This window comes from Orbicella faveolata, unplaced genomic scaffold, assembly GCF_042242905.1.
Source record: "Orbicella faveolata isolate gen_17 unplaced genomic scaffold, um_ofav_v1 contig_12, whole genome shotgun sequence".
Lineage (NCBI taxonomy): Eukaryota > Metazoa > Cnidaria > Anthozoa > Scleractinia > Merulinidae > Orbicella > Orbicella faveolata.
The window spans coordinates 28,642,493-28,667,451 of NW_028301539.1; the positions used below are offsets into that span (position 1 = coordinate 28,642,493).

At 39.5% G+C, this 24,959-nt stretch overlaps 2 protein-coding genes across 2 annotated transcripts; one reads left to right on the forward strand and one right to left on the reverse strand.

Moving 5' to 3' along the window:
* LOC110058468 (epithelial cell-transforming sequence 2 oncogene-like) lies at window positions 1-24,825 on the reverse strand. The gene is made up of 30 exons (XM_089283184.1): window positions 24,427-24,825; window positions 24,188-24,223; window positions 22,907-23,287; window positions 22,008-22,122; window positions 21,386-21,591; window positions 20,541-20,646; window positions 20,343-20,403; window positions 19,769-19,835; window positions 19,141-19,203; window positions 18,563-18,678; window positions 17,986-18,038; window positions 17,402-17,530; window positions 17,060-17,149; window positions 15,751-15,854; window positions 15,161-15,239; window positions 14,300-14,415; window positions 14,083-14,166; window positions 8,999-9,079; window positions 8,253-8,410; window positions 7,254-7,322; window positions 6,695-6,746; window positions 6,091-6,186; window positions 5,625-5,698; window positions 5,212-5,253; window positions 4,461-4,575; window positions 3,327-3,392; window positions 3,141-3,235; window positions 2,048-2,161; window positions 1,845-1,903; window positions 1-1,044 (listed from the first exon to the last, which is right to left on the reverse strand). The coding sequence occupies exons 1-30, from the start codon at window positions 24,646-24,648 to the stop codon at window positions 914-916; spliced, it is 3,180 nt and encodes a 1,059-aa protein (XP_089139310.1). The 5' UTR covers window positions 24,649-24,825; the 3' UTR covers window positions 1-913.
* Window positions 12,455-14,276, forward strand: LOC149117440 (rhodopsin, GQ-coupled-like). Its single transcript, XM_089283185.1, has one exon. The coding sequence runs from the start codon at window positions 12,455-12,457 to the stop codon at window positions 13,409-13,411; it is 957 nt and encodes a 318-aa protein (XP_089139311.1). The 3' UTR covers window positions 13,412-14,276.
* Window positions 24,826-24,959: the final 134 nt, after the last annotated feature.

A 24,959-nucleotide genomic window follows, 5' to 3' on the forward strand; every position in this document is an offset into this window, starting at 1 on the left:
TACTTCACACTCGTTTTAATTTAAACATCTAAAAGGCACAAATGACTCTATTCTATATCTTACGGCAAATTGTAGAAGAATAATTCTCTGTATAATTATATAAACTCCACTCTCAATTTAAAAAAAAAAAAAAGAAATATATTAAGCTATTTGTATGAAAATGTATTGAAATAGTTCAAATTTATATCCCAGATAATAAAATTACTTAAATTTGATTTCGAGCAACAGACAAGGGAAAAACACTTACAGTTAATTTAATGTTTTTCGCAGATTTTAAGAATTAGTCCGAGGTTCAGATAAACATTTCTCAGCTCAAGGCCCGAGCCTTCCTTCAATATCCATCTGATTAATATATATCGATCAAACTGACTTGTTGACGGTTTGGTTAATTAACAATTAGACCCGTAGCCCGCAAGGGCTACGGGTCAATAGCCCATGAGGAGAAACCGAATGGGCTATTGACCCGTGGCCCTTGAGGGTGAAGGGTCTAATTGTTTTAGCATCACCCAACTAGTCGGACAGAAAAGGCAATAATAAAGTTAGCAAGTGCAAGTTGAAAAATATTGATTTGGGAATAAAAAGAAAGAAAGCGTCACGCTCGATTGCGCCAATTTCGGTACTCGAGGACTATTACTAACAGCCCTCTAGTAGTGTAGCCAATTAAAATGCAGGATTTGCATCAGTCCACTAGTTGGGTGATACTAATACTCTTATGCATTAATGCCGAGCAGCGCGTGCGCACCAAGACCGACGGTCTGGCGATAGATAGATAGTATTATGTACCAATCAGATTGGAAGTTCATCAACAGTCAATAGCTAAGTTATGGCAATAATTACAGCGATCACACAGATATAAATCAATGTGCGGTCTCAGAATTGTCGCAATCGTAATTGATATTTTTGAATGCAGATGCTAAGATTTTTCCAAAGCAGCATTAATTGAACTTTCTAACACTGAAATCCACTGGAATTTCTGTTCCCAAGAGTGTGCCTGGCAGAACCACAGTTTCTTCGGCGATACGATGGTAAACGCATTTTTTACATCTAGAATGAAATTTAAAGACGTTAGTGATGTACAGTAAAAACCCTCATGTAAGAACCTAGTGGTTTAAGGTCGTTCGCGCTAATTGTTTCTGGGCATCCTTACTGCGCACGCAAATTCACGCGCCACGTCATGCATGAGAGCGCGCGCTAAGTAATAAAATGAACAATGACAGGGCAGATGGTCACTGGTATAGCTTTCCCTGGATTTAACGATCTTGGACGTTCGGTGACCCCTATTTTTCTTTTGATGAATCATTTTCTCTACGGATATTCTACGTTTAGCGAAAACATGAAGAAAATCTATCTAAAAGAAGTTTGAATTTTTTGCAGAATGCACCATCGAATTCCGTTCTTTTTAGCACTTCGTTTATCTGTGCGACGGTTTCAAGTGTCTCTTGACGGGTTAAGTTTTGTGAAAACGTCGGTAAAATTTGGAATTATTTACGCAACAGACCCACTTCTACAAAATATGACTAAGATAGTTTGCCTCCGTTGACTCACCTTCGATATTTTTAGCTACAAACCTCTGTAGAACATGCTGAAATTAAGAACCTAATTAAGAACCCACTTAGCCTAAATTGCCAATAACTACCACAAAATACAAAAACCTGTTTTGCCAGACTTCAGAAAATGTAGGTTCTCACACGCGGGTCAGTTTTACGGTAATTTGCGGTAAAAGTTCTAGACAAGTGTTTTCTCGAGTAACGTGTCAATACGTATTTAGTAGTGTCAATACGAGAGGGAATTCGAGTAACTCTTACGAAAATACGATGGAAACAATGAGTAATTAGGTAACTTACATTTTGAATCCGCTAGGTTCTCCACTTGCAACTTCTTTAACGTCAAACATGCTTGGAACCTTGAACGATAGATTTGAATGTGTGAAAGGTGTTGTGAAAAAAAATTCAGAATTCTTCCGCCTTCTTATGTAACTCCAGGGTCAACTATTCCTTTAGTCTGCTTTAGCACATGTACCGCCAACTGCTAGCTAAATTATACTTACTTATAGTTTCGTTGAACAAGTCTTTGAAAAGGAACAAACTTGAAAGTCAGTGTCGTTACCACAAGTGCATCATTGAACAGAAACAAACCAAGGTCACCAACTTGTTGGTAGATTCTGACGTGAAAACAAGCAAACAAAATCCAGTGACCAATTTTAAAATAGTAAAGCAATGTTACAGGCTCCACGGGTTGTCCAAATGTATCTCTGCCGGCAAAGCTACAAAAAGAACAACTTTGGAAAGAGAAACTCAAATATATAAGGGAACCTATATTCGTAATGCGTTTTTGAATATGACTGATTTAGGTAGGTAAAACTTAACGTGTTTGCAGATTTTTATTAACGAAACGAATCTATGACAACAATGGCATCGATGAAATCGATGAGTAATTGATGGGCAAACGATGCGAGGTCAGTTGATAAGTCACTGAATATTGCCGATGATCAATCAATGAGTAACCCATGAATAATCGAAAGGCTACGAGGCAAGAGTTTCAGGCATCATTGATTAATCATTGAGGCCATTGACTGGTCATCGATATGATCTCGTGGAAACCATCCTCTGCTTAGAATGTGTACGATTGAGCTTATTTTGGAATTAAGTATCTGTTCGATTGCGTGTTTATGCCAACTTAAGAATACACGGAGTATATTCCAACGGTCTGCTCTAGGGAGTAGAATACTTGGAATAATCCAGCCGGACTTCGCGTCGTGTCGCGAAGAAAAATCGTCAGAAAACCCTTAAGGAGACCACTCTGGGCGTGGCTCGAGCTTTATTTGACCCCCTGAAAGATACCACTTCAAACGGGATAGGCTCGATTACCAGCCGCAGTTCAGGACAGGAACCCGCACTAGCAGACTAGATTCTCGAGACCGGCCGAAATCGAGCCTAAAAACGGAAATAAGAGCGTTTTCTTTGTTATTATTTCTTCAAGTGCACCCTAAAAGATACTTTAAACGACTAAGAATAGTGGCCTTTCGACGTGAACACCCGAAGTGAGACCAGAATCCTTAAGTTATACCCCTAAGCGAGATGACGAACATCCCCAACCTTTTCAATTGGGAGTCCCCCGGGATAAACATGTCACTCCTGTACCTGAATTCTGGTTTAAATTGTCTACCAATGCTTGGGGTCGACAATAGGATGACATCCTCCTCTCGAACAAAATGGCGGCTTTTCTCTGCCAGTACCTGCAAAGAGAAGGCATTGCTTTGTTACTTTGACGCTACAAAGTCATTCAAGACAATCAAATGAATGGAAAAATAAAGTATGAGAATTTACCGGGCAATTGATTATTCTTTTCTGCAAATCTTGAAGAAACCTCTCTCTTTCCAGGCGTTCTTTGTACTGCAGAACATAAAAAACCAGGCAACAACAGTTAACAAAATAGACATCGCTTTCTTAATACATGTAACTGCTATTCATTCTTCATATAAACTGTGAGGTAAATAACTTTTATCATTTTGGTGTTTGGCTATCCGCTGAGAAAATAAGCCAGTAGAGCAGTTTGAAATTTTAAATCCAGTTAAGTCACTGTATCAAAAACGTAATAACTGGTATAGAGCCGCCAAGTCACCTGGGCCGGGTTGTTCAAAGTCTGATTAAGCTAACTTAGGATTAGCGAGAATTTTGATTTGAGCTTTGAAAATTTTCGGTGAGGTTTTCTGTTTATACAGTTTGTGCTTCAGTTTTGAACTTGACTAAGCTCAAACTACAAAAAACGTAAGCAGTAGAAAACATTTTTATGCAGTAAAAATTAATGCTCCGGTTAACATTTAATCCTGGGTTAGCGTTAACCGGCTTTCGAGCAACCCGGCCTAGGTCAGTAAGCTATCGTATCAAACTCTTATTTAATGTTACCTAAACATTAGTCCTGCGTTAGTCACCTGTTCATCAATGATGAATTGTAAATGAAGCCTGCGTTACTCCTTCGTGAAGTTATTTATATGACTAACTGTGCTGTTTTGGAACTATTTAAAGTCGAAAAGGAAAATTCCACGCTAACCAATCCGTAGATTTGCAAACGGACAAGAATATGTTCGAGTCCAACGTAACTGAGTTCTAAAGAGTGATTTCTTAGATTAAACTGCTAAATATCTAATGTTATTGTGATGTTCAGTAAGCATATAGGGCGAAACATTGTAAAATAATATTTGGTTATGAGCTAAGAGATACCGTTGGCAAGTCCTATAGGGTCCGACATCCATACAAGATACCTCAAGATCTATCTATGTGTTCCCCATTAACGCAACAGATGCTATGGGCAAAAACGTATCGTCGCGAAACCCCTCCGCTAGAAGCTTTCTAAGGGTGGAGGGGAGAGGCGTAACTATAGTACAGCGATGAGGCGGATGGAATAATAGATAGAAGATAAAAATGTTCCAATATGATACGTTTGTTTAATTTTATTTTTACCTGTCTAAATAAACTGTCGAGGTCCTTAAACTTCGCGATGGCCTGGGCCAAGTTTTTTCTATCAACGTGGTCTGATGGGGTGTACTTCATAAATGACTCCAGTAGCTCCACGTAACTTAATAGACAATGCGATAAAAGGAAAGCCTGATAAATTAGCTAGTTGTTTAGAAGTAGTGATGTTCGGAAATGGTTGTTATTTCTTGGAAAACGAAAAACAGGTTAAGACTGCATACGAGCCAAGTGGCCCATCAGGACGGAGCTTATCACGGTTTCTGTAGCATGAAGCGACCAAGAATATTTCTACTCCCCCATAGATGGGATGCTAGTCCATCGCAGGGTTACCCCCAGCATTAACTTCGCTGTTACCCATATGTACACCTGGGTGGAGAGAGACACTGTGCGAGTAAAGTGTCTTGCCCAAGAACACAACACAATGTCCCCGGCCAGGGCTCGAACACGGACCGCTCGATCAGGATTCAAGCGCACTAACCACGAGGCCACCGCGCCTCCACTGGAAAATGAAAGAATACCACAAAAACTTTGTCGTCTGTTTTGTTAGGGTTACACGCCTGCTGACTGGAAAATCTTGTCAGGGACGTTCGTGGCCGTGATGCATTGTCCCTGATGAATTCGGACAAACTGTTGCGCGCCCCTGTCCATCAACCAGCATTCTTCCTACTTGTCAGTTGATATAACAGGGACTTCAATTTAGTTATTTTTATAAAGAATAGCATTAGCCATGTTCACTTACCTTTTAATTCTTCTTCCTGGGAGAAATAACAATTCAGGTAAACTATGGGTAAAAGGAGAGACGTCAAAGAATTCGTTATCAGCAAGTAATTTCTGAATCAACATTTGAATCAACTCGACAATATTTTCTCGACGAACAACTAAATTCTTAAAAAAAAAGCATTAAAATAGAATTGTGGGAGTCAGTAAGGAGAACTGATGTTTCGAGTCTGGGAATTGAAGTTTAAATTTACATTTCGACCTTTGGGCAAAGTGACAAACAAAATCTGGTTGTTAGCAATAGATTTGCGACAATTTATCGATTGAAGGAAACTACTCACTAAAGAAGAAAAAAATATTGTGATCAATTTTATCGTTTTAACACTCAAATGCTATTCGTTAATTTCCAAATAAACGATTCTATACCACACTTACCTCATCATTTTTGTGCTTGGCTGCCTTTCTTGGCGACCGAGAAATGAGCGGAACTGGGGATTCTGTTCTTTACACTGTTGAACATACAAACAAAGATTACAGCGATAAATGAAATCTGACTAAGACAGAGCGCTGCAACTGGCAAGACATAGATTGCTGGCACTTTTTTCGCAAATACAGTAGGAACTAATACAGCAAAACATTTAATACCTGTACCGACAAAACATCATGACATAACGCGGAACTAACTTACGATGTACAACAAATCGTGATATCGAAGTTAAATCTTAGAACAAACTGCAGACCAATCACGCGCTGAGTTATCTGTAAGATAGCGACTATTTCAACTGCAGCTGAAACCCGTTAGATTCAATTTAGAAATTAAAATTTAAACTGACAATCTCGGTCTAAAAGGGTTTCAGAAAATAACGCGCATAAAACAGTGTTACTTATTAAATCGTCTTACCCGCTCAAGTGTTTGCAGTGTGACAGGATAGTTGTTGAGGAAATTAGTGTAAGCTCGCAGCTGAGTTGTGAACCTCAGAAAAATGTCTCCCAGCATCTGAAAGTGGATATCATGTATCGAGTACAATATCAGTTTCTTACAGTTGTCAAGTCCATGATCAGTGAGCAACAGGAACTCGTTGAAGTTGGGCCATTTAGTGGCGATCATGGGCAAGATACTTTACTCTCAGTGCCTCTCTCCACCCAGGTGTATAAATGGGTACCGGCGAATTTAGTTCTGGGGGTAACCCTGAGATGGACTAGCATCCCATCCAGGGGGCAGTAGAAATACTCCTAATCGCTTGATGCTACAGAAACCAGAATAAGCTCCGACCTATTGGACCACTTGGCTTATATGCAGACTATGCCGAAAACTCTTGAAATTGTGTCCTACCAGTGCAGGGAATTTAGGAGGTTTAAAACCCCGTCGCTGTGATTTTGATTTCCGGGATATGAGTAGAGGGACTCCAACGGAGACGGTAGCTACGGTCAAGGTTGTCTATTATTTACAAGGCAGAGAGCATTCATGCGATGTTGCCACAGGGAACGCAATGCTGGTGACTTACTTGATGTGAATTCCATTCATCTAAACGGTTCGACAGGTCGTTCACCAGCAAACTGAAACAGAGACCAACAATACAATCGTAAACCTGAGACACAAAGCCTATGCTTTATTGACACAGCTTTATATCGGCACCTAGCCTGCGAGCAGATTGAAGGAGACTCACCTCGCAGACTGACAAATTTTCAGTTCACACAGTACTTCCAGTTTTGTTCAAAAGCTCAATAAAAGCATGAAATGTTTCGTTGACTCGTGTAATAACACGGACACTGAAGGAAATTTCGCATTTAAAACAAGTGAAAGTGATTACATTAATGAATTGATTGTTGAATATTGAACTAGCTAGTCATTTCAGACATCAATATTAAGAAGTTTTTTTTGAACATTAAGCCCATTGACCGTACTCTTGGAAGGAATAGTGGGTTCAATTTTCCAATAATCAATTTATTATCGCATTCTTGAAATGACTAGCGGGTTCAATATTTAAATAATCAATTAATTAATGTAATCTTGAAGGGTACGCTTCACTTGGTTTGACTGTAGGCTCCTTTGGCTAGTTATACCTGCTAAGACCCAGTAACGTCTGGCTGTCAGCAAACAAACTCTGAATGTTGGCGGAGCTGATTATGGCCCTGAAATAGGAAATCAAACTGCAGTCGATCATTTTTTTTCACAAATAAATAGCTGAGGGCTTCGCTGAGAGTTAAAGAATGAGAAATTAATTTATGCAATTCTGAAAATTTCAAAACGGGGACGAATATTGTGGAAATTCCCCGGCAAAGTCTCCAGGAAATATGAAAATTATTGAATTTGTAAGGAGCGAACCATTCAACCGAAAATTCCGAAAATTCCAGAATGAAAATCAAATAAAACGGAAATTCCCGTGACGTCCGAAAATTTGCGTACACCTCGCGAGGTTGTCCCTTTCTCCGAAAATTCCGGAAAACACTGTTCCATTCGCCACGTGAAATTTTCGGAAATTTAGACCAGAATTTTTCATCGAATGAAAAGTGCCCCAAGGCTTCTTAAAAGCCAAGGGGTGCTTACCATTTGTCAGAATAAACCAGTTGACCGTTGAATAATGGTAAGGGTTTTTCCAAAATCAGCAAACCAACCGAATGAGATGGCGCTTACCATTTACAATTCAATTTCCCGTTATTGTTTTCAGCTGCGGAGAAACTGGAAACTGGAAAATGTAGTAAATGATAAGGAAATTCCGTCGTTCCGTCAGGAACGGTAAAAGAGGTGGTGTATAATTTCGAGAACAGATTTCCCGGAAAATTACTGTGCCATTTGACTTTCAACCGAAATTTCGGGATTTTTTTGGCTAAATGGTAAGCATCCAAGATTACCAAATGCTTCTTTAATCTGGACAAAGGAACACCGCGAAAAACAGCTGACACTAGTGCGATTTCATCTCCAGCCAAAATAATAATGAAACGCAAGATCACCCTTTCCCCTTATTTGAGAAACCCCCGAGCGGCCAGCAAAGAAGAGCAGCACCTTTACATGCGGGCTACACTCAAATACGACTTCACTAAAGATCGAACAAAGTAATGTACCTGTTAGAAGCAAGGGAAGCTTGAAGAGGTTTCTTGAAAACATCTTGAATTATGGACAAGCCGCTCATATAGGTCAACTCTGTTGATAATATTTCGTGAGCTACTAACGTCCTTTTCTCCCCAGCAGTAGCGCCAGTACCAGGTTTCGAGGCGAGTTTCTGCAGAAAAGAAATTGCTATCAGTTAGACTTCGAGAAATTCACTTTAACTTTCACGGATTTGTTAGGAAATGAGTCGACGAGTGGGGCGCGAATTCAAACAATGGCTCTCTTTTCACCAGCAAGCGAGAATTTGACTATCTTAATTGACCACTCCCCAATGGAGCATTCACGACCAGGCTTCTCGCATACATTTGCTTATTTGATCTTCAGCGTAGATTAGAAAGTTTTGCCACCGAGACACTCAGAATGATATCATATGAACAAAGCTCGAAAGGTAATACTTCATTTCAATAAACAAAAAATAAAATAAAAATAAATAAACGTCATGCCCCTATCCTGTCATGTAATCTGGGCCGCGGAAAGAAATGATTCCGTGGAAAGACAAAACATTGTTGACAAAGGAAGCTATAAGGTTTGGGTCTGAAGAAAACGTTAATGAATTGTTTGAGTTTTAAACGTGGAAATCAGAGCATCCACAATTCGATTTGTGAGAACTCCAACTAATTTCACCTTGTTGTAACAAGCCAAGGGTCTCCAAGGTAATGCTGTTTTATTGAAGTTACAAGACAAAACATTTAATACTTACATCAGTTTCAAATTCTCTTGTTGCAATATCATCCTCGGAATCAGAAACCTCCAAATCTGACAAAGCTTCCTCTTGCTTTGTCTAAAGAGAGGAGATTCAAGTCAGACCTCACAACTAATACCTCGTCCACACCACGCCAGAGAAATTTGAAAACGCAGCTTTATTTCTTTGGTTAGGCCAACCGTCCACACTAATCCGTCACGAAAACGGAGCTTTTCGAAAACGCTCTTCAAAACGGAGGAATTTGAAAACGCCGGCCTTGTGTTTTAGTGTGGACGGAAAGCATTTTGAAAATGGAGCTTTTCGAAAACGACGACGCTACGCTTATCACGAAATTTTTCTGTCTGAGTTTTCCTCAAACACAAATCCAAAATGACCGATGATTGTTGCGTTTTCAAATTTCTCCGGCGTAGTGTGGAAAGGGCCTAACTTCATTTGAGACTTCGTACCAGACCTATGTAAGACCTTGGCTGCCAAGAATTATTTTGTTATTGTTTTTGTGAGTAAGTTTTCGTTTTCGATATTTGTGCCAATACAACTGAATCAGCGGTGATGTTTTCCTTTTTGTTTGATGCTAAACTTTAATTTGAAGAGTGCAAATCGGTCGTGTAAATTTTGCAATACGGAGCTTTATTATTGTACTACTTTAAATTAAATGTTTAATTACTTCTACGCGAGGTAGAGAACTGAAATTTAATTTACGGATTGAAGTCATATTTAGGTGCTCTATAGAACAGTTGGACACAAAATAGCGTGCTATACCCTACAGTTTGGCTCAGGATGAGGAAAAAAGATCTATGACCGCCCGTTGATAACAATTGCAAATTATCAATAATTACTAGCCTTTCCTGATTACTTTCAGCATAGTCAGTTTCCCGAAAGTTGTGAACATAAACAACACAATTTTATGTACAGGTGCTCCTAAAACTCAATTAAATGAACAATATCAGAGAAGCCTCCACAGAAACGTAATTTATTTATTATAATTAACCTTTAAATGTTCCAGTGAATTAGTTTCTCATTACCCATCTATATGCCGCTCATTAAGCGTGACCTTTATGAGAGTTACAGACATGTGCCTGGTCATAACAAAAAGAGATAAATCACAACTCGGCTCGTTTTGGGAGAAAGTGACATCCTGTTATTATTTCCAACGGTCATCATAATTTTAGAAACAAAAAAACCTTTCTTTTTGGATAAAAACTCATCTCTTACATTTACTAAAACGAGATTCTGCAACACGGAAGTAATTTTTTCAGTTTTGTGCCGTATGCTGTTCAAGTTGCCATACGAAGACAAGGCAGTTCTTTCCTTAAGATATTTTTTTCTGTTTGTAGAATCTGTTCTTGGACATGACAGTTTCCGGTCACTACAGATACGAAGCTGCAGATTATGCTCAACCTGTTTAAAATTAATGCTTGCACATTTCCATTTTTTCAGCTAGTTTTAAATTTAACTGTTTTTTTTTCTTAATTTGGTTCAACTAAATTTGTCAGGTAAATGTAACCGGAGAGCGTAATGTATTGGGAGCTACTGTGAACGCACCGCACGTACAGGAAGCGATGTTCTTCTATCAGCAACAATGGATCAAACGAAATGTTTTAACAAGCATATCCTGAGGCACGCAAACTCAATGACGAAATCATAACTTTGCTCATCTCCAAAAGGCAAAACCAAATGCATGCGTCGAATTTTGTCTTTGGATTCACAACCAAGCGAGCTACAGTTTGTTTATAGCCACAGGTCATACAGGTGTAGTGAGTATTAGGTAGCAGGGTTTTGAGACGATTTTTCATAACTGGTGAACTTTTATCAGTCGAGCCTGCGGTACACTGAGAAAATTGCTATGAGAAATGGCTAGTTTAAACAGACTATTCCGTTTGAATCTCTGCCTGGGGAACAGGGATGGCGCAGTGGTAAGAGCGCTCGCTCAGGTTCGATTCCGGCCCGGTACCATATGTGAGTTGAGTTTGTTGTTGGTTCTCGCCTTGCTCCGAGGGTTTTTCCCTGGGTTTTCCGGTTTCCTCCCTCCACAGAAAGCAACATTTCCAAATTCCAATTCGATCAGGATCTAGAGGACCTCCATGAAAGCCAGCTAAGCCGCTGACGTGGCTTCCCCTCTAAATATTGTAACTTAAGATAGCAAGAATTTGATCAGTATAGATTGGATATACGCAAAAGGAGTAGGGTTAGTTTAATCCAATCGCCACGCAAATGACTAATCCTAGAAACGTCACTCTTTACGAAAACCCAAATGCGGGAAATGAACTACTGTATTTCCTTAAGATTTTAAATATCATGAACAGGTATAGAGGTCTGCTCCGTGTAAAACGCATCAGTCTGCATCATTTCATTGAAACTAGGTGATCGAAGCTTGTGAAAGACTAATTTTGTACACAGTTTTAGAAAATTGATTTGTCGACCGCTTTCTATAGCTTTGTTTCGGCTTGAAGGTAAACGTTCTTCGTGGTCTTTGTGAGTGTACGTAAATGGGTTGTCATCAATGGGTGATTTTCTTTGATAGAGCGGCTTTCGATTGAGTGTCGTAAAACCAAAACCAAATCAATTACTTAATGATTACTCAGCCAATCTCAAACCGTAGTAAAACCAAAACCAAAGTAATTGTCTGATTTCTTTCGACACTCAATGAAAACCGCTCTTAGAAGAGCATTAGTTATAACTCATTTTAAAATTATATTCAGTCTAAATGAGTTTTGATTCAAAGTCACCCTTCCTATCTTGCTCCCGTGCTACAAATGTAAAAGCAATGGGTAAAACGATTTCTTTCCTACTTTCACGCATTTTTCAGAGGAACATTGGATGTTTTTGAAGTTCGATTCAACCAAACATGAACAAGTCTGAGCAGAATTTCGGAAAAAAACGCTTTTCCGCCCTTTTAATCTAAAATCAATTGGCCTTTCTTTTGAAACTATAAAATCCGTGTTTTGCATAAAAGCCTAAGCTAGGTAATGCTTACTAAAAAAAGGGCCGCGGTACACTAAACCTTGATTGGAAAAACATTCGGGACAAATCATTCCGAGTTAAATTAATTTTAACAAAAGTAACCTAGAACTGCGCCATAAAGTATTAAATACAGTGATATAGACCCCAAAGTACCAAACACTTTCATATAGATGGGTCTCGCGATCACAGAAGCGGAACCGGCGGAGATAAAAAAAAAGCAAGTAACGGTTGAAAGTTTCAAAGAGCTCCCTATTCATAAAACAGAAAAAATCTCAAAATAACCTGTTAGGTGACGTGTCAACAAAACATACCGCACAGGTATCGCAGAAGTCATGGGTTCGAATCCCGTTCAAGCCTGATTTTTTTTTCAGGCTTTAATTTTACAAGTGCGTAAGTTGTGTACATAATAAACTGCGATGATTATTCGTGTCTTTAAAACACGTACTTTACTTCATTTTGCAGATTTCGAGAAAAAGACTGAAAGGAAAAACAATGTCATCATTGGAACTTCCTCCTCGCAGCATTACTCGAGTCAGTTTGGAATTTTTTTCATGGACAGTTTTGGCCTTGGCCGGTTTCCTAGGGAACATCGCAGTGATCGCTGCCTTTGTACGAAGTCAATTCTTACGAAAGTTTACACCGGTGTACATCATTGCCCTTGCGATCAGTGACATCCTCAACTTTGTCACCAATGGCACGTTTGTAGCAGTAACCCTTCACGCCGGAAGTTGGCAATTTGGGTCCTCTGGCTGTTTTGTTGGCGGATTTTCCACTCTTTTCCTCATGCAACTCACCACTAGCACCATGTCACTCACGGCCATTAACAGATACATCCGGGTTACCAAGCCTGAGCTGTTCAAAAAAATATTCGCGCCAAAAAAGTCCATCGTGATTGTGGTCTGCCTGTGGTTCCTCGTCGCCTTGACGACGCTGCTTCCGTTCGTCATTGGAGATTCAGAGTTCGCTTTTATGGCCAGCTATGCGGTATGTGTTCCCTCTTTTAGGCAAAAGGTTACATTTTACGTTACGGCTATCCATGGGTCCTTCGGGGTTGTTTCTCTGCTAATTGTAGCTGTATGCTACATCAAAGTTTCTCGCGCTATAAGACAAATTCTACCGCGGGACGCGCAGAATGAAGATGAAAACCAAGGCGGGGAAACCTTGGAAAATGGTGACGTTGCGATGAGAACGAGAGAAGTGAAGATCACAAAGATGATGTACGCTATCGTGCTGGTCTTCGCAATCCTCTGGATTCCCACAGCAGTGATTATCATTGTGACCCGCGTCACGCTCGGTAAAATCCCTCGGGATGTCTCGATGTTGGTGCCTTTCGCATACAATATTAGCAGTTTAACAAATCCTGTGGTGTATGCAAGCATGAACAGGTCTTTCAGAAGGGAATTTAAAATGATTTTGTTGACTATATTATATTACCAATGTTGTAGATAGTGTTTGCACAAGTGTTGCGTGACGCGATTACTTCAACAACTAAGTTGTTGAGGCGTGACATTTCATACGTGACACTGGAATGAATGTATCGGCGTAAATAACTTTGCGAGCGTTTATGAGGATAAATACGTGACTTTAAATTTCCATACTTGCGTGAGTCTTAAATTTGGATTTAATGTGGAAAAAACTACGTAATATAATATTTTCAGTCAAGACAATTGCGTGACATCTAAATTTGGATAAGTGCGTGAAAATTTAACGAGGAAAACTGCGGGACATTTTCATGAAGAAAACTACATGATTTTGGATAGTCACTGGGCGTGGAAATGTTACTTATCAAATCCAGGTCAACTGCAATGTGACTAAATCTCCAGGTATTTTTTGCTGGCTTCTCCGGCTTTTCAGGTTTAGTGCAGGTTGTTAAATTAGAATAATCGCATATATAAATGTATGCAGTCAGTAAATAGAACATATATTTCTGCACTATTTAGAAGAGTAGAGCTGTTTAATTGACAAAGCCAGCTTAATCTTGTTCACTCGTGTATCTTTGGTCTTTAACACATGACCTAGAATTTTTTTATCGTTCAAAATATGGATAATAAGCAAATATGACATGCAGCACATCTTTCATGCAGCACTCCGGTCAGTACAACAGAAATCATTGGTCTTACCATTGTTTTCTGAACTTTCTTCAATTTTCTATCTTTGTGTCCATAGTTCTGTAGATAATGAATAAGACCTTGAACCGGATCGCTCTGGAGTAAGGAGAACAAGACGATAAACGCATTTACCCTCAGTAGTTTGTAATCTGACTTCCAATGTAGACAACACGTTAAATAAAGAAGAAGTGAGTGGTATCAGAGAATTGAAACTAGGTACTTTCTTTACCCAATTCCTGGATGCGTTGTCCTTTCCAAGAGAGATGACGGCATCAACAAGCACAGAGGCAATCTCCGACACTCGGTACACCTCACACATCCCTAAGGCTTCAAACGTGATTTGTCCTAAAACAACGACGTCAAAAAATGCATTAACGCTGCAGATTAAACCCAGATTGGACACTCAGCAACTAGAATGAGCTGTCTTTTTCTATGACATCTGTGGATCGGCGCTTGTGGACTATAGCCCTTTACATGATTGGCTTGTATGGCAACGGACGTTTCACTGATTTGGTGACGTAAAAGACAAGCTTCAGCCCCCGACAAAAGACAAGCTTCAGCCCCCGACGCCGGAGAAATTTAAAAGCGGAGTTTTCACACTAAAGATGCATCGAATGTTTTCCGTCCACATTTCGCCAGAGAAATTTGAAAACGCAACAATCACTGATCATTTTGGAATTGTGTTTGAGGAAAACTCGGACAGAAAGTTCACACGGTTATCGTGGTGTCATCGTTTTCGGAAAGCTCCGTTTTCAAAATGTTTTGCGTTCACACTAAAACGCAAAGCCGGTGTTTTCAAATTCCTCCGGTTTGGGAAGCGTTTTCGAAAAGCTCCGTTTTCGCGACGGATTAGTCTGGACGGTAGGCCTAACTGTGGAAATAAAGCTACTTTTCAGTTCAAATTTCTCCGCCGTAGTGTGGACTGGGCCTTCGACTGGACTCCTATTCTCGATAAATTCCGTCACGAGTAATTGTGTATTACGCTGCTTTACATCATTTGTAGTTCATTTAATGAGCCATTTGAACTGAGAAGTTATTGGAATGCATTCATGAAGTACTAATATTCAAAAGCACTCCTGCTGCAACTTACCAACAAGACGCTTAGCTAGATTCCTTTGCTCTTCACAGAAGAAACAGTTGAGATTCTTTTTTACAACATCAACGCATTCCTACAAACAGAAAAGCATTCTTAAAATAGCGCCAACAACTATTAAAAGTTACACTATGATCTCGAGATTTCTATCTTAACAGTAGAGTGTTTCTGTTGAGGGCCAATGGGCTGATAGTTGCCCTTGGAAATTCTTTTCTTCAAATTATTATTTCCAATTATTTCTCTACATTTTTTTAAAACTAGCACTTAAGTTCAAGTTTCAGCGAAATCGTGCGCGGACGGGCGCTGACTGAATTTTCATTTGAAACTTGCAGCCGGGGACGCGCACTCATCAATTCACTCAACAGGTTTGAAGTTTTATAATCGCATTGCGGTGAATGTCTTTCTTTTAATCCTCTGGCAAATTAAAAATTGTCCAGTAGTATTTCTGAATCTTCCTAGGAACTGCGCACCGTCTAATGGTTATAAACGCAGCATTTGCTTTTCTATACATGTAGTAGACTTTTAATGAAAAAAAGGCCATGAACATTACTTGTTTTATACAGTCAAACTACACAGTGTTGACAGACCTCAATGTAATCCACGGTACTCGACCAAGCTCCAAGTTTTGTGGCATTGAAATACAGAGACGGCGGTGAACCACTGTTAGGTACAAACAACCAATCACTTTCCACTATGGAAATTGAAAATAATAAGTATGAGAACAGCTAACAATCTAACCAAAATAAATTGGTAGTTATAATGATTATGCCAACCGAAATATATCAGTGCAAACTGAGAGGCAACGAAGCAGTCGAAAGATGGAAGCAAACAACAGGAAACAGGCGAATTGCGCGGGAAAACGCGCCAAAACCAACCCATGTTTCTGCTCCTGATTGGTTCGATTTAACAGTATCTTTGTTCTGATTGGTCAGAGCATGTTCTATGAGCTCAGCAAATGCGAAAAATGAGAAGAAGAATTTTCCTGTATTTGCGCGTTCAGCTATCATTATTTCTTTACAATACACGATTGCAAGATTTTCAAGGTTTAAGAGGCCCTGCGCCTAAGAAACGACCGATGATTTCCGGCTAAAAAATAAAATCGGCCGATTTTTATCTCCCAAGTAGAGGTTACCGAATACTATTTAAAAATGAATTTCTTTTGTTTCAGTTTCGCTTTAAACCAAAAATATCGAGCCGCAAACTTTTTCCGTCTGATAGTAGCAAAATCAGGCTGAAAGTAAGCCCCCGCAAAAAACTGTTCAGAAATTACTCTCGCAACGCAAAATAATGAGAAAACTACACAGTGTTGAAGAAAAAGGCCTTTTAATGCAATATCATTCGATAAACATCAAAAAACTGCCGAAGCGATTAACAAATAAAGTTTCAAATATTGCATACTAAATTAGATGGAGCGTTGGAGCTGATTTTAAAATAATTATTTCTCAAAAGTTCAACGCTTTTGAAAGCAATCACAGTGATGAATCAAACATTGGAGGGATACAAATCACGTTTCTGGAAAAACATTTTTCGGCCAAAGTATATTGGCCTTGTACAAAGTGTTTAAAGTTACCGTGTTTACCGTTATCCTGCTACTTCGGCGAAACACTTCTCTTTTGCCAATACGGCCGTGGATAGCGTGGTAAACGCCACTTTAAACCTTGCTAGGCATTCAAAGACCGGTACCTCTACTTGGGAGATAAAAATCGGCCGGCCAGAAATCGGCCGGAAATCATCGGTCGTTTCTTAGGCGCAGGGCCTCTTAATTTTGCATTTAAAATCTCTCTTAACAAAAAATGCAAAAACAATTCCGACTGTGTGTCGTTACATAATCCTAAAGAGTCAATGTTATATGGAAGGTAAGCTAAGTATATTCGGACATGATATCGAAAGTTTTACCTCTAGCAAATGATCCCGTCATTCCTGTTGGACAAGAAAACTGCATGTCTGTCAAGAGACCCAGCTGTACCAAAAGATCCATGCCTTGTTCTGAAGAAAGGCGAGGAAAAAGTCGTTAAATACACTAATAACACTTACACCGCTTAAACTGGGTAGAAGGAAAATTTTTCATGACTTTCGTGTTCTTGTGAGGAAACTTGCCAGTCCGTTTGGCTACCCAACGCAAGTTTTTACTACCCAATTTTCAAATTGAGGCTACTTGCGAGCATGTTTGGCCAGAACTTAGCACGCAGATAATTGTGGGACCTTCTTTCCCTGCCCTTAACTTGTTACACTCCTCACCTGTTTCTACCAAAGGAACAAAGATGTCCACGTGACCTCCTGATTCTCGCCCTGTCACACTTATCGTCAGAGTTTCCCAGAAGTGTCGCATAGAAGGCTCGTTAACGGTCTCTAATGACAGAGTCTGACCTGTAAACAGAAGGCATTCTCGTGATACGGATTCAACTGGGACATTCTAGTGGTCGGAAACAAAATTCGACGCGACTCAAGGGGTAGAATCAGATTACGTATAACTTTAAAACTGTTTTAAACAATTTCGGCATTTTTCTTCCGTGGAAGTTCTGTCGACGATCTTACTGAAAGCACATGTTCAACCTTCGTCGCTTCGCGCCGACAGGAACCGTTCAGATACTCTTGTGCCTTGCAATTAATCATTAATTTGTGCCAATTCTGATTGAACCCGAACATTCCAAATATACTCCTTCATGTAGCTTTGACAGTTTCAGAGGTTTTACGGGAGGCATCGTTTTGACCCAGGGTGAAAACAGCATAGCCGCTTGGTGTCCGCAATGGCGAGCTGTCTGCCACGAGGAAAGGAATGTGGGCGTCATTGATTCAGCTACATGAAAATCTTGGTTACTGACCTTTTACAAGGCGTAGAGTACCAGAATCTCCCCAAGCAAACACACCAATGCTCCTGTGAGAATTAAATGCAGAAAAAAAAAGTCAAAGCGGATAGAAGTTTTAACCATAATCTCTCCCAACTAATATCTTGTAAGCAATTGCGGAGAGAGGGGTAAGAGGAGATGATATTCCAGTTCATGAAGATATACCGATTGACAGAGCCCGCGGTTTTCGTCCTCGACGTTGTTATGAAACACGATGCACCCTCGTTGCGTCATTGCTGGCGAGACTATTTCGGGCTATTTCAGAAGTACTCGTGCAACTACTTTCCAGTTCTACACAAAAAATTCCACACTGATGACATGGCCTTACGGAGATCTCTGTCGTGCTCTGATTGGTTTGAATTTTCGCGCGCAAGTTACGACCAATCAGAGTCAGACATAATTGGTATCTCCGTAGAGTTACGTCATCAGTAAGGAATTTTGCCGCTTGAATGTCTGAATTCGTCTGAAGAAAAAAAGAAACTCAAGTGCACGCGCGATTATTTCAGATTTCTCTCGTCAGTTTATAGTCAGAAGATCGACCGACCGTTCTTACCTAGCTTGTCTTCCCTGCAGAGCAAGTCTAAGTTTTTCCATCAGGGCGTCCAGTGTTGTGCCTTCATATTCGTAAGGGATTGCAATGACACCAAACATCACAGCTTCTAATAACAACTGACAGAAACGAAGAAAGTCAGACGATTAGAAGAAAAAATAATGAGGTTAAAAACCAGTCAAACATTTTACATGTCGAAGATATACGTTTCCCGCCTACACAGGCATGCGCCACCTCAATTTAAGTTAAGAGTTTGAGCAAGAGTTAAGAGTTTTCCAACGAAAATGACTCATAATTTGTTTCCATTTGGTCTAAAATTGGCCGGGTGTAGTCTTTAGGAAGCAGTGTACAGTATTAATTTTAGAAACGTATCAGTCTTCTCTTGTCATCGGGTAGTGAAGTAAAAATACCACTTATTACCTGGCAGTCACACACAAAACAATTTTATAATAGGTGAACTTTAACAAGCTTGGCTATTACATGTCAAGAGGGCATAGAAAATGTTACACGCACTATTGTTAATGAAGGAGTACAAAACAATTTTCAAACCCAAATACCTCAAGGGACATCAACCGACTCACCTCAGCCGCAGGGATTTCAGACGAGATAAATATAACGGCTGGACAAGGTTGGCTTCGAAGGTCCTACAATTAAAAAACGTAACAGTAAATGAAATTTATCATGACTGAAAAACAGCAATTGTACAGCAAGATAACTGGCATAGATTCCTGGTTAAAGGAGCTACGTCACAGTTTGAACATCTTGAAGTGTTTAGCTTAAATTGTTCCAGTTTGTCGTTTGCAATCGTTGTTTATCTTCTCAATCCTTAACCATCCTTGTTCCTTTGTGGTTTAAAATTATCTCTTTAAATAGTGTTTTTCTATCTTAGTAAACTTTTTTTTTTTTTTTTTCAGGTTTCCTTCAATCTAACTCTGAATACCGTGACTGAGCTCCTTAAAATGAAGTCGAAAGCGGACGTAAGGTGAACTTGCTTGCGTTCTCACTTGTAGAATGAAGTGACTGGGTCACTTTGTCTCTTCCAATAGAAATAATAAACTAAAGTACACCTTACATTTAGCGTCAGATTGAGAATTCAGATTCAGATTTTTCACTCGATTTATACACGGGTTAAAATAACAATAATTGTTTACAATAAAAAGAAGCAGAACAGACGATCGGCAAAACACAACACGTACTAATATTTATTACCTCCTTTTTTCTTGTTTCCAACACGGAATCGTGCGCACTGGGATGAATTCCACAAGTTAGATCTTGTCTGGAAGAATTAAATCAAGAAGTGAATTCTAAACATTTCTCTGTCACAAGAATTCACGATTGGAATCAAATGGACGTGTAATGACTTGAAGGAGCTTCTTCACGGTTTGCGCATCTTTAAAAGTTTAGCCTAATTTTTAAAAGTTTTTCGTTTGTAATCCGTGTTAATCTTCTCCATCCTTAACAATCCTTGTTCCTTTATGGTTTATTATTATCTCTTTGGTGTTTTTCTATCTTAGTAAACTTTTATTTTCAGGTTTCCTTCAATTTAAAGGTAACTTTGCACGTGGCCAAAACAACTCAAAATAACGAGACTGAACTCCTTTAAAACGACGTGTTACATGCACAACACTGTAGTAAGCACTTCCTCAGAAAGAAATTACTAAATCGCATACGAGTAGTCTGGATAAATATTTCACCGGTCTAGATCAAAAGACTGAAGCTCTCGTTCGACAAATCACATTGCATGATTCAGTTCACCAGGGGCGCTCGGGTACCATACACCTACCGTCGCACTGGCGATTTTGGGGCAGGTGTGGCCCACGACTGCTCCACCACCGATTCATCACCTGTAAAAATCAAATAAAAAAAACACCGTCAGTTACTGTAACCATACCTGAATCGAATGTTCCTGTGTTAGCGTCAAACTAACATCATGAATCATGATGGCAAACAACTCAAGATAAGCACAACGTTGAAAACATACCTCCAGATTCAACAGCTAATGCCTCGGTCAGGGTCAGCTTTGATGGATGTACAGGTTCTTTCCCTTCCTCAATTACATTCCCATTGACATCATGAATTTTCCCATCCTATAGGATAATTTGTAAAAATCCAAAAATAAGACCAAAGCCCTTCAAATCCAAGACCTTAAACTCCCACCGAGAAAGGCTGGATGGAGTGGAAAATTTTCATATTCATGCCACACCCACCAAAAAAATCTTGGAAGGTTCTGCTACTAACTGACATTTGAGAAAGGAGGCATGGCTTATTGTTGCAAGGCTTATTACATAAGTAATAATATATATAATAAATAAATATAGATTTAGCCAAGCCTAAAAACTGAGTTCTTGGGCCGGGTACACGCCCACAAGCAATACCGCTAGCCATGATAACCATGAGAAAATCAATTCATGGGTTTCCTTTCTTTCTTATGAGTATGGTGCTCCGCTTGGCAGGCCTTTGGGCTGCCAGAGCTCTGCTATAAATGATAGAAATAGCATCAACTGAAAACTCAGAAAAATCTGAGTTCCTGACGGGACTTGAACCCAAAACCCTCTATGGTGTAGCTGGATGCTCTAACCACCAAGCTACTGGAGACTCTATGGCAAGCAAGGGTGAAATGTGGATGTTTGAATGGAACCGCATCGCGTAGTCACACAGCCAAATAATTACTTGGCACATATGAACTCATAACTGCATGATTTGGCAGTCACATTGAGGCATATCAAAGATGCAACCAAACTTCCTCCAAAGTGAGTAATCTAAGGAATACAAATGATAGAAATAGCATCAACTAAAAACTTAGGAAAAAAAATCTCTTCTTATTACTTTCTCCACTTTCTCCATACGCATGTGTGCAGGAGCAGTATGCGATCTTCTGTGTGGAGGTCTGGTACTCAGTCCCAGTCTCTCAGCTCTCAGTTGGTCTGGGGAATGAGGCTGGTTTGGATTATGTTCATAAAATAAAGCCTTCCTGGCATTCTCCAGGTCATGGGGCTGAGGATCTGTGTCCAACCAAGGTGGGCGACGTGTTTCTGTGAAGGTTCAAACAAAGGATGAGAATAAGAGTCAAAGAGATGAAAGTGAACTGAAAGGATGACATCTGGTGATACAACACAGATAAATATTATTATCACCAGTAATATTACAGTTACTGTAAAAATTATATTAATTTAATTATTACTGTTACGAACACCTGCAGTGGATTTTCAGTGAAAAGCTTAAGACCAATAATTCATGCCCACATTCACTTGCTTAGTACTGAGTATGAGGAAAAAAGGTAAATTTTAGTGCTGTAATGAGTCAGTGAAGCTGATGTTTGGATCATTAGTCGTCAGAGCACTCAAATTGGCACCTCTCAATCTGGAGTCCACTACACATTCATCCTTTTGGTTTGGCCTAAACTGAGGCCATTGATCAGTAGCTGCAAGATGATTAGTAATTGCCATACCTTGTCTGTAGTATTTAGTCTCTCTATACTGTCTCTTTTCAACACCTTTTTGTTTCTCTCTTTTTTGCGTGGACACTCTTGCAGTGCTGTCAGCAAACTGACCATACTTCTCTGCCTTTAGAAATAAAATTCACAAAATTTGTTATTAGTTGACAGGTAATTAGAATGCAATAAAGGATTCATTAATAGCCTACAATACAGCAAGGTCTTGGTTTGAGATTTTCCTGTAAAGACCTCACTCTCAGTAAGTAGTTAGTTTTTTAGCACATAAAATGTTTGATAATAGCTCCTAATTCACATCATGTGTAACTATTTAAAAGGCATCCACAGTCAAGCATTGATCGATACCCTCAATCGATACCCTTGATCAACATCTCGATCGATACTCGATTGACATCCCGACCAATATTCAGTCAACACTCAATTGACACTTGATCAACAGTCGGTCCATAGTTGGCCAAGTGTCAACTGACTCTTATGCATCAATAGAAAATTAATCGAATGTCAACCGAGATGTCGAGGGAGTGTTGACTGAGTGTCAATTGAGGTGTCGACAGAGTGTCGATCCAGTGCTGATCTGGATGTCGATCCCTTAATTCTTTGGAAAAGTAGGAAGTCCCAACCCCCTCCCATGTTCTTAAAGCTCTGCTACATGTGTAACACCTGAGAATCACTAAGGTTTGGGAAAATTTAATTGACCTTAATAACTCTTGACCTGTCTCAGCAAAGTACATAGATATGATTATTGACAATTAAATTAAAGTAAATACACATTATTGTTATTAGTAAACACAATTACACTGATTAAGCTAAGCCATCTTTTTAATGATTCTGGCATATGATTTAGGTTTTTATATTACGGAAATGTATGCATTTATTGAACAAGAAAAACCACCAACCATTCTGGATGGAGCTTCCATATCAAGTGAACCAGCACACATGATGTAGTGATGTTTCCAACATCCATATTCTCTGCTACTTGGTGTGTATGGCAAATACCAACCAAATTGTAAACATTTCGGCATCCAGATCACATCTTGCTCACTTATAAACTTCCATTGCCAAGACACTTGCGCAGCACGACAAAGGCTTCTTGGATCCAGGAAAGAAAAGATGTAAGTGGATATAAATCGAGGCAAAACAGTTGTATAATCTAAGTGGTGAATTGGAAGTTGCTTTTTGAACCAGCCTTCATTTACAAATCTTAATTGTGATTTCGTGCATTTCTTTAGGATGAAGGCGAGGAATTTCTTTCGTTGGGCATCTGTCCACAGAGAGAACTGCAAATGAAATTAAAAACAATTATTTTTTAATTGCCTCATGGTTATAGACAAATCTTGTCTGATTATTGTAGGGATCAGAGGAGCTTAAATGCTGGCCGCCTTGCCAGTATTTAATTACTATTCAATACGAAACTTCCAATAAAACCACTAGCTGCAAAGGTTTCTGTCTGTGCAAATTTTGATCCTTTTTGGATAGTACGATAGTACGAGTTCCTGAAGTTTACTCACTCAGATGCATGTTGAGCGAAAGAGGCCTAAGTGAGGTTGGAGTGAACTGAATTTGTCCTAGGCGATGAGAATCTCTATTCTCCTCACCAAATTAAATAGAAATCAGACACTGATCACTTGAGTCTAAAACCTTCACACAACTTCTTAAATAAACAACAGGGATGATATTTGTTTACAAACATTGTTTTTGTTATTTAAATGTTCAAAGCATTAAACAAAAGAAAATTTTTGTTTCACCAGCCAATAGTTCTCTGGTTGGCATATTAATAACAATTGGTGACGTCACTGATATCTTTGCTATATGCTGGTTACAACTGCCTTTTCCTTCCCCCCCCCCCCCCACTCGCTGAATTCGGGTTTCTGCCAGAACACCCCCCCCTTCACCCGCAAAAAAACCTCACTTCAAAAGTAGTAAAACGTGTGGACGATTAAACCTTCTAATTTTGCAGTTGATTCAACCATCATTTCGCGTTGACTAGAGTTTGATAAATACCGACAGATCAAAACGAGCCGCAGTTTGAGTTTTAAGCTTATAAGTAAACTTTAATTATCTTCAATTAGACAATTAGTTCACGACTCCCAGTGAATAATCTAAAGTTTAGACTCTGCAAATTTGGTTTACAAATTTATCTAATGCTTCTGTAACCTTATATTTTGTATCTGCCTTACCCAGTGTCCGATCAGATCTAAGCGTTCCACGAAGATCTGAAAGAAACAAAGTACAATACAAACTTGAAATTAGCACAGGTAGCTACAAGTAGCTACAAGTGCTTTCAAAAATTCAGGCTGTGAAATTGGCATAACACAAAAGCTCAAATTGATTGTTTAAACACTCTATCAGCTGGACAACCGTAAAATTTCAATTACAATTGAAGTCTCGCAAGACAAGTCTCGCAAGGCTCTCTTACCTTACTGTTTGAAGCACTGTTTACTACTGGTGTCCAAGCACTGTAATGAGTTTTGTATTTATCGGTATGAAATCCATGCTCTATTACGGAGGGCGAAATTCGTGGTTTTCTATTACCACGAGCGCCGACTATTTCGTTCTCCGTTGCGAAGGCCTCTGTTTTTCTCGTTTTCTTGATATTTCCCGAGGTTGGCCGTCCATTTCGCGGTGTTCCCACCGACATCGCTGGCTGTTGGCTCGATACAGTCAAGTTTTAGGGATGAGACAAAAGGCTGAACAGTTTTCAAAAGTGTTTACAAAAAGCGCGCACATTTTGAAGTTGGTGGCGTCCTTGAGTTGTCAAGGAAAGTTGTGCTCCTCAGGCTACCCTAGAGGGGAAATGTTTCTTTCGACAACTGGTGATGCGAATGTAAGGCGAATAATTTTCTCCATGCCCCTGTATTGAAAAATAAAACAATATACAATAAGAGAAAAGGCACTACGACCGTATATATTTGTAGGCTAGAAACTCATATTTTGGTATGAGGCCTTGAC

Coding starts and splice junctions, on each gene's coding strand:
- LOC110058468 (XM_089283184.1), bottom strand. CDS start 24,648: ATGTCGGTGGGAACACCGCGAAATGGACGGCCAACCTCGGGAAATATC. Junction 24,224..24,426: donor ACAGTGCTTCAAACAGTAAG/GTAAGAGAGCCT, acceptor TGTTTCTTTCAG/ATCTTCGTGGAACGCTTAGA. Junction 15,240..15,750: donor GTACCGTGGATTACATTGAG/GTCTGTCAACAC, acceptor TTCTGTTTGTAG/GAATGCGTTGATGTTGTAAA.
- LOC149117440 (XM_089283185.1), top strand. CDS start 12,455: ATGTCATCATTGGAACTTCCTCCTCGCAGCATTACTCGAGTCAGTTTG.